The 18,317-nt window shown below is 47.1% G+C and overlaps 1 protein-coding gene across 1 annotated transcript in view; it reads left to right on the top strand.

Annotated features, from left to right (window-relative positions):
- The window catches only part of LOC119465107 (probable cytochrome P450 12a4, mitochondrial), a 221,421-nt gene extending 203,645 nt beyond the window's left edge, over nt 1-17,776 (top strand). Inside the window, exons 6-7 of the mRNA XM_037725911.2 lie at nt 11,137-11,376; nt 17,581-17,776. Of these exons, the coding sequence (XP_037581839.2) occupies nt 11,137-11,376; nt 17,581-17,712 (372 nt within the window). The 3' untranslated portion in view covers nt 17,713-17,776. The remainder of the gene's footprint in view (nt 1-11,136; nt 11,377-17,580) is intronic.
- The last annotated feature ends 541 nt before the right edge of the window (nt 17,777-18,317 follow it).

Raw genomic sequence — 18,317 nt, 5'->3', positions numbered from 1 at the left:
GGCATTCAATGTCTCGAACAAAGAAGGAAAGCTTTACGTTTGCAATTTATTTTCTTGCTGTGGAATCGGCACCTAGCAATCAATCTATGCATCTATCTATCATCTTCTACATCAAGGCATACTCGCCACCATCATCCTACTTCGCTGACACCCTATTTTGCCCGAACATATTTATTCAAGTTTTCATTTTTTCCTCTCACTGTAACTGAGTGGAATGATTCTTTATTGCCTTTCGCCTCAATTTGATGACTTCTCACTTTGATGTTTTTGAAACGTTATTAACTCTGTTGTATTTGTATTGTTTACCTTTTTACTCACCCTGCTTGGACCTGTACAAGGTTTGCAGTATTGAATAAATAAAATAAAAAAATAAATTTGTTAAAGGGCCCCTAAGCCACCCAGAGGTCGAAATTTAGTTGTGATGCAGTTGTGCACGAGTCTACAACAAACACGTAGCCGCGAGGATTTTTCGAAATGGTGACTTAATAACGGAGTTACACGCGTTTGATGATCGAAATGCGGCCCTCGCTCGTTTCGCTCTTTCCTTCGCTACTCTCCTCGTCGGCTGGTCTCTCCTCCTCGCCAAGTGCTGCTCCGAATGTCACGTGACAAGCCATCGCCAACGCGCTTCTCGAAACACCTCCTACTTCCGATTAAGGCACGTCCACGCTAAAGTCCCTAGATATTATTTTTCTTTAGTCCACGCTACAGGCAAATATACCGACGGCGAACCGGCCTCCCGTACCCTCGAACGTCTGCCGCGCGAGAGGTATCCAAAGTAGACGGTAGTTCGGCCGGCGCACCGCCCGCAGCACGATCAACGGGCCAATCGACGACTGCGAAGCTGCGCGCCTCCGCCACCGGCGACGAGAACATCGGCTGCAGCTTCTGTCCCAAGAAAAATAATTTTCCCTAGATAAAGTGATGCGAAAATTGTACATTATATGAAGAACGATATCCACTGTCAAACGTTACACATGAACTCGAGAGCTCCGATACTTGTCGAGCTCAGCTGCAGCCCTGCACGGCTACCGACGGGAGACAACCGGCGCGGCTGTGCTCGCATCGCAGCCGGTGGCGCCGCTAATATAAGTGTGTTTTCTTCTTCGTGTACAATTATTGCGAAGAGCGATCACAACGGTAAGAAAATATTGCGGCTTGTGAGCGACGGTAATTCATTTCGAAGCACCGTCCATTTTAGCTTTTAAGTGAGCCGGAAAAGGCCTAGCGACGATATCGGCGCTAGGCCTTTTTCGAGCGATCGGCGGCAGTGGCGGTGAGGCTGCCGCACAAATGGGTCCCGGTCTCATCCTCTCTACGGCGGGAAAATCTCGCCGTTCGCGAGGAAAACCGCCATCGAACGGCGGCCCGCGAATAGCAAACGGCATGCGGCGAGTCAACGTGCCTGTAACGGAGACGTGGAGTCGTGGACTCAGCGTTTCTCCGCTACCCGCCGTTGCTGCGGTAGAGATGGGCAAAACGGCTCACTACATTGAGCGGCTCGGAACGGCTCAGCTCACTGAAGTGAACCGGTTCATTTGAACGGCTCACCGGTTCACTTAAACCTGTAACCTGCGTTATGCATATTCTATAGTTATGTGGCTTTGAAAAAAAAAACGATATATGCATAATTTAATAACCCTGTTATTAGTATTTTCGCTATGTTCAGAGAATGTTCCTACATATATTAAAAGCGTGAATTTTTTGTTGTAATGACGCTTTCTTTTCTGCTATTGGGGAATAAATACTTAAGATACTGTGACAGGCAGTATGCGACGTACATTTTTCAGAAAAAAAATGTGTAACTTCATCGTCATTGCAGAAGCTTGTCCGTTCTTGTGGTACTTTAAAATCAAGTTTTGTCAAACTATGAACATAAAATTATTGTACAATAAGTTTCAACTTTATTCATTTATTCACATACGTACGTTCACTATAATTTGAGTAAGCTGTAACGCCATGCAAAATGAATGTAGAAATCATTTCTTGAAGTACAAAACAAAAATCATACGAAAGATCCACAAAACTGCCGCACGTACCTTCCGTTTTTTTTTTCTCTTGAGTGCACGCGCGATACTGGCGATCATGCCATCATACGCCAGGACAAAAAGAAAAGAACTGAAGTTCTACTACAGCAAAACAGATAATTGGCCTCGTTTTAATGACGCGCTAATGATACACGCTCAGAAAATGCACTGCAGTGGATGTCATGGGCGAAATTTTCATGACTGCACTAATTTGCACAAATCAAGGCCAGGACGTAAACTGTACGTTCACCTGTTGTCTTTAAAGACATGAAAGACCATCTTCGAAGTGTTATTGGACTAGCGCACGATGATCGGTGAGAGTCGTGCGTCATCGTTCGAACAGCAGCAGGCAACGAACGGTACCATCCTTTCCAATTAAGACTTCTTTACTTCTCCCCTCGGTAGCATCGGGTGCCACACCATAAGACGCACAAAAAAACAAAGGGACTGCTGCGCACACCACACACTGAGAGCGAGTACCGGTAACGCGAGTCGGCCCACACTGACCGCCATTCGTCGGTCAGAAATCGAAAAACATCGAAACCCAGCATAAGACCCAGCTCTGACTGAACGGTTCGGCACGGCTCATTCAAGGAGAGAGAACCGGCGTCCTCACTCCGAAAGAACCGCCGCTCACTTACTGAACCACGGCTCCCTTGGTCTTCAAAAGAGCGACCCGGGTCTTTTGAAGAGCGAGAGAGCCGAGGCGAAAAGAGCGGCTCGCTCCTGAGCGCTCAGGAGCGAGCCGGATCTTTTGAGCCACTCTTTTGAAGAGCGAGGGAGCGGTGGTTGAGTAAGTGAGCGGCGGTTCTTTCGTTCTTCAGCCGAAGGCGAGGGGTTGAAGGTGACCCTTGCGAGCACGGTGTAAGAATAAGAAGAGGTGCTGACACTCTCCCCCCAACGCGCGCGGTAGCGCCGCTCGCTCGCGTCCAGATTATGTTCGGCTTGATTACAGCTGGTTAGGCGCCGTCGTAGAGGGCGCTGCGGTATGCGGTCCCAGCCTCGGCGGGAAGGCGCGTGCCTCGCTGTCTTTGTGCGCTTTGTGCTTGCATGTGCGGCCGTGCTGTTTTGAAGGCACACTTTTTGTTCACGTGCCATTCATCATCTTGTGCTTGTGTATTGTCGCCACGGGCCCTCGACCAAGGTGGAAGCGGCCTTCTGAGAGTTTGAAATGGGTAGAAAGTGTTTCTTCACGAACTGCAATTCTGGATACCGAACTTGTGCGGAGCGTGTGCCTCTATTCAAAGCGCCGTCTGACAGTGGTCGTTTAGAGCAGTGGCGCGGTGCAATTCCGAGGGCAGACAGAACTCTAATGCCTACCGACCACGTCTGCGCCAAGCATTTTTCAGGCGATATGATATCGACGACATATTACGCGGAGCTCGATGGAAGGGTGCTACTTGACGCGCCAAAGAGGCCTGTTCTGTCTGCAAATGCAGTTCCCACTGTATTTCCGAACTGTCCAAAGTACCTCACACGGTCAAGTAAACTACGAAAGCCGCCGAGGAAGAGAGAACCTCCTGCGCAAGCACCTAAGCGACGTCGGCCGAAACTCGACAACATCGATGCGACGCAACCTGAGCAAATTTCTTCAGCCACTGCGGTGTCTGTCGGGCCGGAAACAGCCTTAAAGCCTCTGGAGAAACGACAGCAAGTTGAACTTGCCGCGCTGATGTCATGCCAGGCGCTTAGTGTTTCGACAAACACACCGCCTCGTAATGCTGAACGAACTGAAACCAAGGTAAGCTACTCGCTTCACGTGTGCTTGGGTGCTCTTTTTGAGAACACACCTAAAACATCTTGCACGCAATTTTGTTTCATGCAGGTTGGCAGCACAGGTCGAGATTGTACTGGAGATGGCACCGCCACTACTAGTTTATTTCATCCATCGAATCCAAAGTGTATGGAACGAGATGAACGCCCGGAAGAAGTGGAGAATGAACTGCGTATCACACCTTGCTTCACTCAAGATATGGAAGAATGTCAGGTAAACTATATTGCACACACTTCATAACTGATGCGCTCTTCTGAATTTTTTTCGCCATGAGTAGTACTTACTCTGGGCTTTATTTGCCCTGTCATCTTGTCATATCCCACACAATAGGCATTAACTACATTATTATGACATGAGCTAGTCCATCAGCCTCTATCATTGATTTTGGAACCCAATTTCTTTTTTTCACAGTGTAGTTGTCAGTTCTGTTATTCAGTGCATGTCACTACTGCGAAGTGTTTAGCTGAATATTGTAGCTTTGCTTCTTATATGAGAACGGTCATTTAACCTCCGGTGTACAATTATTTTGTCCAGATTGGCTGTCCATGTTCTTTTGATGGTGACGGTACATGCACCAGTTCCTGTCAACTAAACAACATGAATAAGAGTTCCGTCGAACCCCAAGGATGCCCTGGAAAAAACAATGACAGAGAGCAGCATAACGCCACACCTTCCTGCACCTTGGGCAGGGAAGAAGACTTGTCATTTTCATTTCTTGCTAAACATGCACCAAGCCTCGAACTCCCGAACGAAGCATGGGCAGCGCAAGTATTTGATAACTTTGGGCTGAAAGCTGTGATTTTTTTCTGAAATGGATTTGGCAGAGTCCTGGGCCACATTATCTCCGTAAAGTACTAGAGGTAACACCTTCGAGTGATGACTGTCTGTCAGTGAGGACGTTTGTTCACGGTCATGCTGTAACTGTCGACAATGTAATGAGTAGCAGCAGTCTGAATTCTATAAGTGCAGTGGAAAGTGCTGTTCAGTGTTTTCATGAAAAGCATGTCTGCGCTGGAGGCCCCTCTAAAGAAATATTTAATAACATCCATCTAGATTGTGCGTATGTAGATGTCTGTGGAATGTGGCGGCACAAGTGCACACCGCTTACTGATGAAAAGAGCTGCAAAGCTTGCGAACGCTTGAAATATGTGCTCCGGACTCATGATGCCAGGCAAAGGAAAAAAGGCAAAGTGAGGCATGTACGTCTGTTAGCAAGCCCATCAAAAAAGGCTCGTGTTGAGACAATACGCAGAGCTAGAATTGCCTAAATCTAAGGTGCGACTTCTCAATGGGAATAAGAAAGTGGAAGCCGAGCTTGCTGAATGTAAAGCAAAGTTCAAAAATCTGACTGAGGAAACCATTGAACGCCTTTTTAAGGAAGCCAGCCTTCCCGAGACTCAGCAGCTGGTTTTCACAGAGAGTCTGGCAGCCGAAAAATCTCATTCAAAGAAGGGCCGAAGATATTCAGACAACTGGGTGCTACTTTGCCTCCTCCTACATATTAGATCTCCGGCAGGGTGCAGGTTTCTAATGGAAAATGAAATTGTAGCGTTGCCATCAATCAGAACAATACATATGGCAACAATAGGTTTCAAGTCTGGCTTAGATAACAAGTTTTTTGCTTCTCTAAACAAGAAATTGGCGAAAAAGGACAGTCTTCAACGACACGGCATGCTCATTTTTGATGAAATGCAAGTGCGCAAGAGTACGTGTGTGAACTCGAGCACAATGACATACATAGGAATGGCGTCAGAGGCAGACGACTCGGGCGAGCTTGCTGACCATGCTCTGGTTTTTATGTTCTGTCCTTTTGGCGACAGCTATGCCCAACCAATTGGAGTTTTTGCGGCCAAAAGTGCAACAAAAGGCACTGTTCTCGCACAGTTGCAGCTTCAAGCACTCGTTCTAATGGAAGAAGCTGGTGCCAAAATTCACAGCTTTGTTTGTGAAGGGGCATCAACGAATAGAAACATGTGGAGCACACTGGGTATAAGTGGAAACCTTGAGAGCTGCTGCAACTCCATCACCCACCCAAGTGACCCTACAAGAAAGGTGTTTGCATTTTCAGATGTGCCACACTTATTCAAATGCATTAGAAATCGACTCCTGCAGCAGAAGTACCTGAAAAAGGAAGGAAAGTGGATAAGATGGGAAGATTACTCTGCAGTTTACAAGGAACACAAGGACAAAGCTGGGGGTCTACGGGTGTGTCCAAAGATAACGCATAGCCACATCTATCCCTCTACAGGGGAAAAAATGCGTGTGAAATTAGCGACGCAAGGGTTCAGCCGCTCCATGGCATCGGGCATCAAGTTCTATAGAGATCAAGGCGTGCGCAAGCTTGGAAACAGTGAAACAACTGAGGAGTTTACTTTATTTCTCAACGATCTATTCGACGGGTTAAACAGTCGTTTTCCTGCGGAAGACATTACTACGCAGAGTTCAGACCTCGGAGTTGTTAGCCGTGGCATTCAATGGCTCGACAGCTGGGAGAAGGAGCTTCAGTGTGGCTTGATAACAAAAGACATGTTCCTCACCAAGAGCACTTCTGAAGGCCTTCGGGTCACACTGAAATCTACACGAGAACTTTGCAATGCTCTCCTTCAGGATCATAATTTTAAATATGTCTTGACAAGCAAGATGAACCAAGATCCAATTGAACGTTTCTTTGGAAAGATAAGGCTGGCTGGAAGCCAAAATGACCACCCATCAATGCCTACTTTTTGCAGCTGTACCAGACAATGTCAGTTTTCACCCTTCTCAAGCCTCCCAAGTTTGGAAACTGCAGAGTAGTTGAAGGAGAAAAACCACTTCTGGACATATCATATTTTAGAGCTCTAATAAACCCAACTGTTAAAGCATCATCAGTTGACTTTGTAGGGGAAGTGAAGCTTAAACTCGACAGCCTTATCTGTGTAGAGGACTGGGAATGTGATGGTGTCATCGGCCAAACAAAGGCAAGAGCAGAAACGGAAGTTGAAGATTGCATCGTCTATTATTTAGCAGGATTCATGACAAGAAAAATGAAGAACTCTACCAGGTGCCTTACATGTAAAGCAGCGTTCAGTACAGAAAAGAGAACTGCTGCTGATGCAGCACTCACGAATGCAAAAGACAGCGGAGGACTTACACATCCAATCATACACCTTTATAATTTACTAAAACAAACAGAACGCTTGTTTGCAGCATATGCAGATGCCCAGACTGTCTATTGGAGCACAATTGATGGTGTTCTTGACACCTATACCATTACTTTCCCATGTTACGAACACAAGGAAGAAATAGTGGCTGAGTTGCTTCACTGCTATGTTAGCATGCGGATGAGGCAGCACTGCGAACATGTGAACATGAGCATGAAAAAGGAGGCTCAAGAAAGAAAGAAGATGGCTAAGCTTTGCTCGTCTTAGCCGCAGTTTCCATGGACGACAGCACTTAGTGCAAATTTTGCGGCATATATATATATATATATATATATATATATATATATAATGCTGCTGTTGTCTGTGTAGATCTGTACCTGATTTTTATATTTGTTCCATCTTAGCTAATTATTTTTTTACAATGCGCGTATGTTGTGTAATTAAAGCTTACATGTTTTTATTCCACATTCTTGCATTGTGGGAGTGCCTGAAAGCGTAAGCTTCTGGAATGGTTATCTGCTGTTACAATTATTGAGCTGCTTCATGCACATGTTTTTATTCTGGTGTCCTTGAAAATAAACGAACACATTATTGTGTGGTGGGTGTAAGTGTATTTGTGGACAGGGTATAGCATGCACTTCCAAATAAGCTTACATTCTCACATTCTCATATACACTTTAAAAAAAACGAAAGTCACCCCTTAGATCCTGCAAGAGTCACTCGCTCCCCAAACGACGAAAGCCAAATGAATAATATACACAGTCTATGTTAAGTAGAATTGAAATAAAAAAGATTTTCACAAATAAACTGTATTAGCGATATTGTAATCCAAGATAAAACGCCTGCCTTCGTCCCGCCTGATAAATCATCTTTTGAAAGATTTCTTTACCTAGCTATGGTGCTTTCTCATCAGAGGTTCTAGCCATGAACACCCACTTTGCTCTAGGGTGTTGCATATCGCAAGCTTGCGCCGTTTCATTTCTTAAATTATATCGCGCCCACACTGAATTCGCGTGACGATGCTTGAACGGTTTTCTGAGTTTGAATTTTCCGGTGCAGTCACTATTTTCTTCTGATCGAGGGGCAACACGCGGGCTTACGCTTTCATTTTTTTATGCTTGTATGCATGACTAGATCGGCCGCAACAAATTGTGCGCGCGAACGGAATGTGAGTGGGCGTTGAGTGCTGCCCCATCAATCCGTGTTCACGTCATTCACGCCCTGTACAATATACGTTCATATTAGCAAAGCATTCAGCCTGGTACACTTATCACCTTAATCTGAAAACACGAATTTCCTTCGCGCTTTTACTTTTACTGGCGCCACTATGAACGAAAATTTAGCGGAGGCAGAGGAATGCCAAGCCGCCGGCGCCGCTAAGCTGGGACCGCTGGCCGCGCCGCCATCTATCTGCTCGCAGCAGAGCTACTCGGTGCGCCCGCGCGCGGCCGAACATAATCTGGACGCTCGCTCCGCCGCAGTGTCAACACCTAAGTACTCTTACACCGTGCTTGCGAGGAAGGGCGGGAGGGCAGTTGCTTTCTCGTACCGCTAATAGATGGCGTGGAAGTCGCACCCAGCAGGAGACCCGGCTCTGACGGAACGCATCGGCACGGCTCTCTGAACGCGAGAGAACCGGCTCCCTTTCTCCAAAAGAACCGCCGCTCACTTTTACTTAACGACCGCTCACTCGCTCTTTAAAAAGAGCCGCTCTCAAGATCCGGCTCGCTCCTGAGCTACCCATCTCTATGCTGCGGTGCCGGCCCGTGTTCATGCGAAGCGTACCGCTATAGACCCTGTGTTGCGCGCTCGTCTAGAAAGGTCAACACTGTCGCACCCTGTTCGCGCAGCTAATCAGACCGCTAAGCACGACTGTGTCGGAACGCGAGCTATTTGGCACTTGCGTTGCTGGCTGTAATTACCGATTCGCAAGGGCGCACAAGCGAGCAACACAACGAGGAAGAGCAGAAAGCGCGCGTACCTGCTAGCAGACAAACCGGAAGTCGTAGGTTCTTGTTCGACCAATGTGCATCGTCCCCGACGCTGACATCACCATATTCATCCTGCTGACATCATGACGACCGCTGGGGATCCCGGAAAGGCCACGAGTGGAAGTCTGCATTGTTATTTTTTATGTGTTGGGGAGCCCGCGGCGCGAAGCACTGCAGCCTTTGGCATCGTTGATCGGCAGCATTCTGAACTCAATGCGCGTGTTTACTTGAAATACTAAAAAAATATCTGAGGTGGTTTAAAGAATGATCGTGAGACGGGTGCTGCCTGATTTTTTTAGGTAAAGCTTTATTTTTGGCATTAAATCGGCAGTCCTTGTTAGGAAGTCCTTATTAAATGACAGGTATTTGGTGTCGTTCATTATATTAATGCTGTCATGTAGTGTAGTCAACATCGATATTTGCTATTTCTTCTTCTTTAATTCTGGGGTTTTACGTGCCAAAACTAGTGCTGATTATGAAGCACGCCGTAGTGGAGGACTCCAGAATAATTTTGACCACCTGGGGTTCGTTAACGTGCTCTACAACGCAAGAACACATGCGTTTTTGCTTTTTGCCTCCATCGCAAAATGTATGCCATGCTTCATTGCTCCAGCGGCCATGCTGAAGAGTTCTTCTGCCTCTGGCTTCTTTGATATAGTCGAACGTCAAAGAGCTGTTTTTATTGTTGTGTTCGTCAGTGGAGTGCTACATGACGCTGTAGACAATGGTGCTATTTACTAACTGCAGTTTTTTTATTGTATCCTCCTATAAGACATGCTTCAAATCGGTGCTTACAGCAACCCTTTCAAAGAAAAAGTTTGTTATGCATTCCTGCAAGAAAAGCAATATGTTAAATAAGAGGTCCTTCACTCATCTGCACCTCTATAAAAAACCACCTAACTCACCTTTTCTGGCTATAGTCTGGTTTTAGAGACTACAGGTGTAGAAATACCTCAAATTTATTTGTAAGTGCGTTGGGTAACATTCCAAACACAGCTATATATATGCGGGCTTGCAAAGGTACAAGGAGGAAGCAGGCGGTGGGGGTATTAAAAGAGGAAAAGTTTGGATAAATTGCATTTCTTTAAAAATAGACAAAAATTTAAATTGGCGCCTCATAGACACTAATAGGCATGCTATATTTCCTAGGTCTTGGAAAGTACTCTGGTTGCTGATGTTGCAAAGATGCAGTGCAACTCTTTCACTTAAGTAAAGCTATTAGAGTATTATGCACTGCGCACTATTAGAGCGTCTGGTGCGCAATGACGTTACCGAATGTTGCAGTCAGCTCACAACGTGCCTATTTTTGCGAACTACGAAACAAGCACTATCCGCTAACCCAACTATCGTCTCTATTTAGAGTTACGCTCAATTTCAAAACACGCAAACAATGAAGAAAAAATGTCCTGTATGACCGCCGCTGTTGAAAACTAGAATGAGCTGCTTCGGACACGCACGCGTTTTATTTTAACGTTTAACGTGCTCCTGGCTCGTTCAAGCTGTTGTCCCTGTCGTTTGAAGTTTCCTGAGCAGCTTAGGCCACAAATATTAATAGTTAGCAGGTTCAAGTGAGCACGGAGTGTGGTTTCAGGCGTCCGCGGAATGCACGGGAGCGAGCACCGCGTCGTCCGCTAGCGCTGCTCCTTGGACCCCTCGAGAGGGCGCGCGTGTAGTTGTCGCGACCTTTGAAAAATAGAGGAGCCTTACGCCGATGCCGGCGCCGGCGCCAACGCCGGGTTTTCTGCGACACGGGGCCCTTAGCGATGTCGCGTTAAAAAATTTACAGTGATGTTCCGCTACGTGAACGCGCCCTACGCGCTAGCGTATGAGTGCCATTCCTATATAGGAATCGCACCCATACGCTTGCGATTGCAATTATATGGACAAAACGTTTACTAAAATTGTTTACCATTATTGTTCTGGTGTCTCACGCATTACTTCAATGTATACATCCTTACATTATAGTAATTATTGGAGACACGTTCTGCAATAAAATATAATTAAAGCTTAAGAATGCTGCACTCTTCTGGAAAATTTCGTCTGCGCTTCATCTTGACGGCACTCATATTAGTAAATTGAATTATTCTAGAGTTCTAATGTATGAACTTGTATAAAACGTATGAACTTGTACCTAGGCCGCTGTCCGATTGCTCATGTGTGGATACCTATGTAATCTTTTGCGGACCCGTTTTGGAAATCCTCAGGTGGTGCTAAGGACCGAGTGGTACGTAGCCGGGAGGCTGGAGGAGAACTTCAGCCGAGCGTCCGCGTTTCTGCCCGAAAGGTGGCTGCAGAGGTCGAGCGAGGAGGAGCGTGATTCCGGCAAGGCCGGCGTTAAAGCGTGGACCCTGCATCCGTTCGCGTCGTTGCCCTTTGGCATTGGGCCGCGAACGTGCATTGGTAAAAGAATCGCCGAGATGGAGCTCTGCACACTTCTGACTCAAGTGAGCAAGAATTACCATTCGCAAATCTATAAATCAAAAGCGGAGTAACAATAATTCTTTCCCTCTACTACCACTTTCTTTTGAGTTCTCACTATAGAGGAATAATGTGTAATAACCGTCCCGCCACACCTTGTTCCTTCAAGTCGGCTTGTTATATGTGATCATGTTAGTTTTTCGATGTATGTTTTAGCCTGTCTTCCCGCTCGGTCCCTCTTCATTTACACGCGGACTGCAGGGTGTACAAGTGTTATTAACATGTCAATAATAGCGCAACCCAGGGATTGCAATCATAAAATTATGCTCCAATACATGAAATTAGAAGTAGGAGCAGCTTGAAGGACTGCGTAACTTCCCTACCTAGCTGCCACAATTAACCTGATTAGAAAGCAGTATCAACAGATTCAAGCAACCACACTCATCGTAATTGTTGCGCAATAAACGTTTTTATTACCTAAGTCTGGTGAAAAGTTCAGCTGCCCGAGGATAGCTAAGAACTGCCTACGGTAAACAGATTGCACACATGTTCAGACACTGGATAGCCCAACTCTCGGTGCACTTCTTTCTCTGGGAATCGCTTGTTACAGCGTCAAGCGTAGGACTTTCAATTAGAAGCTTTCTCATAGGACGAGAAGTAATACACCGTCGCATGCTGCACATCCTTCATTGCATAATTAAACAAATCCAACCCAAACAGAGATTTAGACGTTCGTTGATCCTGACTTGTGAAAATGCTGGCTCCCTTGTCTCACCATTGTTCATCACTCTATTGTTTAAGAATTTTTTTTCACGAGCCACATTTTTAGCCATCACTTTGATTTCAAAAATGGTGAACCTAATTGGAAACCAATTTGCATAATTTCTGCTCCAATTGAAACTCCTAGTTTTTTTTACAGCGAAGCTGTGAAGGGCTCAGTCTTCGATGGTTGTGTCCGCGTGTAGAAAAAAAACTCTCATTGACCGTATGCTGTATGTGCGAGTGAAAGCGCGCAAGGGACGCGTGCTGTCACGGGGAGCGAACGCACGGCGGAGAGCAAGCGCGACTTCTTCCGTCGCGCGAAAGGCCGTGGGGGACGGGAGGGGGGAGGGGGAGGCGACGTTTAGCTGCGGCACCAAATGCATATCTTGCGACCGGGCGCAAGGGGAACTGGCGACTCAATCACCCACGCCAAAGGAGGAAAGCGGGAAGGCAGTGCGGGAGGGAAGGAGTGGCGGCTTTTGCTCTGCGAGCTGCGTACTTGTACTTTGCGCGGCGACGCGCGGTCGCGCGCACTGTATCTTGAAAGCGATCTGCAACACGGCTCCTAGCTTTGTATGCAGTGTGCTTTCGCCACTCAGTTTCCGTTGAAGCGATAGACCGCATGAACCTTCGCTCGCTGCTGCTGGCGCGCTTGCTCACGCCAGTGTTTTGACAGCGGTTGTGTGCGGCCATCGAGTGTGATCTCGTCATGTTTGCGTGTGCGCGCTGACACCATCCTTGTTAACTCAGTTAGTAAGCGCATTTGTCCAAGTTTATACAGCCGATAAAACTGCTATCCTTACTCCGTATAGCTCGCTACTAATTTGCTATCGCAATTGATGCTTCGCAACGCGCAGAACTGTTGTCGACAGCGGCGACGTTCTGCCTGCGTTCGCACCGAAAGCGCGCGACGTTGGTGACGTGTTTATGAAGAACGTGCCCACCTTTGCCGTACATCCTATGGCGGTGTACCGTAGCGACCATTAGGCCATGGTCCCTGTGGACAATAAATAAATGAAAACCACCAGATCATATATATATATATATATATATATATATATATATATATATATATATATTTTCATTCTTTAATAGTTCAAATAACCAGTTACACCATCACATCATAATAGTCATAATTGGAAATACATAATTCCCACCATAGTACAGCTTCGCTGGTCTACCATCTCTACCCCAGTGGAAGGGCTGACAGTTTTTATTGCGATAGCAATTATGTGGACACTTCAACCGGATTTCTGCCGTCAGCGTCGCCGTCGCCGTGAGGTTCCGTATAGATAAAATCTTCGCCGCGCGCCGTATGCCCCAGCGGAAGCGTGCGGGGACGCGCGCTATCACGAAGAGCGAACGCACTCAATCTAGCACGCGCAAGCAAGGAAGCGGAAAGCCACCGCCGGAGGGAGCAGGGGCGGGGGGCACTTCTCTGCCAACAACCGCGCTCGTCGCTCGTCCGCACAGTCTCTTATCTCTCCCACGCGCAAGCAAGGAAGCGGGAAGCCAGCGCCGGAGGGAGCGGGGGGGGGCGCACTTCTACGCTGCCAACAACCGCGCTCGTCGTTCGTCCGCACCGTCTCTTATCTCCACACGGCTCTGACCTTTATGCGCCGTGCATTCGTCGCTCAGTTTCCGTTGAAGCGATAGACCGCACGTACCTTCGCCCGCTGCGCGGCGTATGCGCTCGCTGCCAGCGTTTTGACAGTCGTTGGCTGCAGTCATTCATTGTGATCTATTCATGTTTGTTTGTGCGCGCTCACACCACGCTTGTTCATTCAGTTAGTAATAGTCGGGCCACATTTTCCAACGCACGCTACACATGCAATGCTGCCCAGATCGGCAGTGCAGCACTACAGGTGTGTCCCTTCGCACGCGCTGCCCACGGTAAGCGCTTCTCATCAACACCACCGTTTCACACGCGCCTTCTCATGGTCATCGAGTCTCTCTTCATGTCGGTCTACTTACGCCGCAGCACACCTGCTTACTTAAGCAGCTCATGTTTACTACAATTCATATTGCTACCAAGGCCGCTCACCTTACTTCGTATGACATTGCTGTGTTGCTATCGCATTCATTGCTTCGCCCTTAGGGCGAAACTGTGACATTTTTTAATAAACATGACGCTTCACTGGGAAGTAAGTCATTCAATAGCCAGTTCATTGTAATAAAGTTAGCCCTGTCGAGTCTGGCATAAACCTATTTTAAATGGTTCCGATGAGAAAAACGTAAGATATTGTTACAGTGAAGGGTCACGATGAGATGAGTCGCGATGACGTCATACGAAGCAGTGGTACTACCTGGATTGCTATGCTCCGCCAGAAAGTAGCGGGAGGTACTGAATGATAGAAGCATTAGGGGTGATAATCAAGTAGTTAGCTCAATACTAAACGCGTTTAGGTTAAAAAGTGCCTTAGATTGCGTGAACAGCTACCCAGAAGTCGCTATTTACACTACGCATAGATTACTGTATCCTAATTCAATGATCTATGTGTAGTGTAAATAGGCAAATCCGGGAAGCTGTTCAATGAGCCACAGCGGCCGCATTTCGATGGGGGCGAAATGCGAAAACACCCGGGTACTTAGCTTTAGGTGCACGTTAAAGAACCCCAGGTGGTCCAAATTTCCGGAGTACCCCACTACCGCGTGCCTCATAATCAGATCGTGGTTTTGGCACGTAAAACTCCATAATTTACCTTTTAATTTTTTTTAATTCAGTGATGGCATAGAAGACAGAAAGGCGGCAGAACTGCACACTCCGGTCCGTTAGAAAAAGCTGCGCGCAAAGGTATTCACGCAACGAGTACAAGTGAAACATAATGAACCGTATCTGAAACCAATCAGATAACCCGAACCGAACCGAACTCTCGGCCGGAATTAAATCGACACAGGTATTCTAAGAAACACACCCCAACCACACCGTTAAATTAATAGTCGCGCTTAATCGATATTAAGTGTCTTTGTAGGAACAATTTTCAGGGATGCTCTGTAAGTGTTCCTAGAAATGCAGTTGGGCTGCGGTGTATTGACGACTTCTTGCGTCGATATTGACACTGCAGTAGCATGCAGCATTAAAGTACGGTAATAGGGGTGAAGGCATGATACGGGGACGTAATTTGGAGTGCCCTGAACCACCTTTTATTGATGTAGAGAAATGCATTCGCCGCAAAACAGACTATTTCAGAAATACTTTGCTGCAGAAAGTACTTCAATGCGATCAGCAGAATCGGAGTTATTGGCAGTCAAATACTCCCTGTCATGACGTAATAGTTCAGCGGAAACCTGCTAGGTGAAGGGATGTCATTCTCTTCACCTAGCGAAGATGACCGCCAGTCGGTGCTCCAGTTCCTTCTTCAATGTCTTGCACTGCGAAGGCTACGGTGGAGTGGGGTGCTGCCCACGACACTGCCTACTGAACGTCACCGTGGGGCGCAGTTGAAGTTTGATTTTGGACGTTCACATAGCCGCCACTACTTCCAACGTTGGCGCGTACGGTGCCCGAAACTCAGAGGCTATCCATCAGCTTACGGTTTAGTTGATGGTGTCTCACTTCCCAGCTGTGCTACAGTGTACTAGATAGCCACCCGCGGCCATTCTCGCACCGAGGGACAAGAGTAGCACATTTCCCTTCGCAATTATCCTTACGACAAATGACACAATTTCTAAGGATCGAACAAACTTGATCTTCATATTCACTCGTGCGGGTACGTGGAAAGCACGCCCATCAGCTAAGCGTTTGATACAGCACTTCGGGCTCGCGTTGAAAGGATTTCTAAAATAATGAGCTTCAACGATGATGGCGGCAGACCTCGGGGGTGTGCAAGTCCGGAAGCAGACGACCCGTTCGTCCGATGTTGGCGCTCGGGCCTTGAGTCACGTCACCCAGAGATCAGAGCACGTTGTTGTCCTCGGCAAGCCGAAGGGACTCAGTGAAGGCGCTCGTCACGGCACCCCGCGGGCGGTAGCCACGGTAGCTGCACTACGCTGCACGACAGGGCTGAATCTGGCCTTGCTAAGTGTGGCGCTTTATGCTGCACCAGCTTGACCAACCGATAGTAGCCGAATTCAAACTGCGCATTTTGTGCAATAGCTCATCACGAAGCGAAGTCTACAAAGGCGCTATCCAGGAGAGGTCAGGAGTGAGCGCACGCTGGCAAGCGTACGTCTCATCTTACGTTTCGCGTCGTTCTAGGCTAGTTGATGTTTAAAAAATGTCGCAGTTTCGCCCGAAAGGTGAAGCATCGTTTGCGATAGCAAATTAGTGGACAGCTAATCTACTATCCGGCTAAACTACTATCCTTACGAAGTAGTCTTATCGGCCGCATAAACTTGTAAACATAGGCATATTGACTAAATGAACAAGCATGGTGTCACGCGCGCACAAGCGCACATGAACACATCTCACACGATGACCGCGGAAACTCGCTGTCAAAACGCTGGAGTGAGGAAGCGCAGCTGCAGCACCGAGCGAATCGACTTTCGTGCTGCCTCTCGCGTCAGCGCAAACTAAGCCGCGAAAACACAGCGCAGGGTGCACTGTGTCCCCGACGCAGATGACTTTCAAGATACAGCGCGCGGCCGCCCGGGCCGCCCGGGCCGCCCAAAGTAGAACTCCCCCCCCCCTCCCTACTCTCCGCCTGGAGCATTGTGCGCGACAAAAGAGGGCGCGCTTCCTTCCCGCTTTCCTCCCTTGAATGCGCGAGCTTAACCTTGCACGCATTCACGCGCACGTACAGCGTATGGTGCGCGGCAACGATTTTATCGCCCTTGGACTTTATACGGAAGCTCAAGGAGACAGCGATGGCGATGCCTACGACAGAAATGCACCTGGAGTGTCCTTATTTGTTATCGCAATAAAAAAATTGAAATTAGCATAACCCGATGGCTAAGACGCTGATAGGCAGTGCGGTCTACGCGGACGGGCGCGACCAAGCGTTCGCAGACGATAGTACGTTAGTCGTACTTCCGGAATTTGAAACACAGATTTTCGTTTACTTCAGCTTGTTTATTAAACTGCGTCAGTAAATTTAGACAGTGCAACTAGGAAGAAGCGCACTGATCCAAACACCCTTCTTGATTGATGTCAGGTATTGGTCGATTGCAGCCGCGTTTCGTAATCTGCTATATGATGAAATATAGCAGCACGCAAAGAGTATGCGTATGCTATCCTCTTTCACCAAGACCGAGAGGGGGTTCAGCACCCATTTAACGGCTATGCTGCCACACGTTGCTTGCTTACCGCTTTGCAAAATATAGGCGCTGTGCGTTCACTGGTACAGCCTAGACTGCATAACAAAAGGGGTTGTGAAAGAAAGCGTTGCTTTAGGAACCTCTCATTTTCTTAAATGGTAAGCTATGCCAGAATACGCAGTGACTAAAAGTGATAGAATTGTTGCGTGTGTAAATGTTTCCCATACCAGATGCTTAAGCTGCACATTTTCTCTCTTTTTTGCCGTGCACAGGTACTGAAGAGGTACAAAGTTCAAAGTCACCATGTTGACATCGGATTTCGTACTCAATCCACTGGAAGGGCTGAGCGACCGGTCACATTGCAGTTTATTGATTTAGAGTCCACGGTTACAAGTTCCGCTTGAATACATACAATACCAATCTAACCATCGCCATAACTCATGGAGCTTGTCAATCATACAACAGACAGTGCTAATAAATTGAGACACATTTTATGAAGAACAAATCAACTGTTTAAAATGCATGTGAAGCGCTAATTTGCATGAATGCACTGAAACATTATTGTGTGTTCGTCGATATATATATATATATATATATTCAAAAAAGGAAAAAAAGACGAACGTTTATGGCATATTTACTGACTGACGTTTCGGCCGGAGGACCGGCCTTCGTCGGAGTGAATACAAGTGTGGTTGCGTTACAGGTATATATAGAGACACTACACACTTATCGCGTTGTCCCATACGACATGCGCACAATCAAACCCTAGTCACAGCACGGTGACAAAATGAAAAAAATGGCCGGGCAGTTCTAAAAATCACAGCAGATGAAAATCATCACTACATATAATCACATAATCATGCGGTGTTAAAAAAGTACAAGCAGCGCACGAATGTACAACATGAACGCGAGTACTGTCTTCCGCCCTGTGGCAGAAAACAGGATTAAAAAATGCGCCCGTGGACAGATTTAACAATGCACACGTGGACAAAAACCTTTATATCATGAA

This window comes from Dermacentor silvarum, chromosome 9 (genome assembly GCF_013339745.2).
Source record: "Dermacentor silvarum isolate Dsil-2018 chromosome 9, BIME_Dsil_1.4, whole genome shotgun sequence".
Taxonomy (NCBI): domain Eukaryota; kingdom Metazoa; phylum Arthropoda; class Arachnida; order Ixodida; family Ixodidae; genus Dermacentor; species Dermacentor silvarum.
This window is presented reverse-complemented; position numbering and strand designations above follow the sequence as displayed.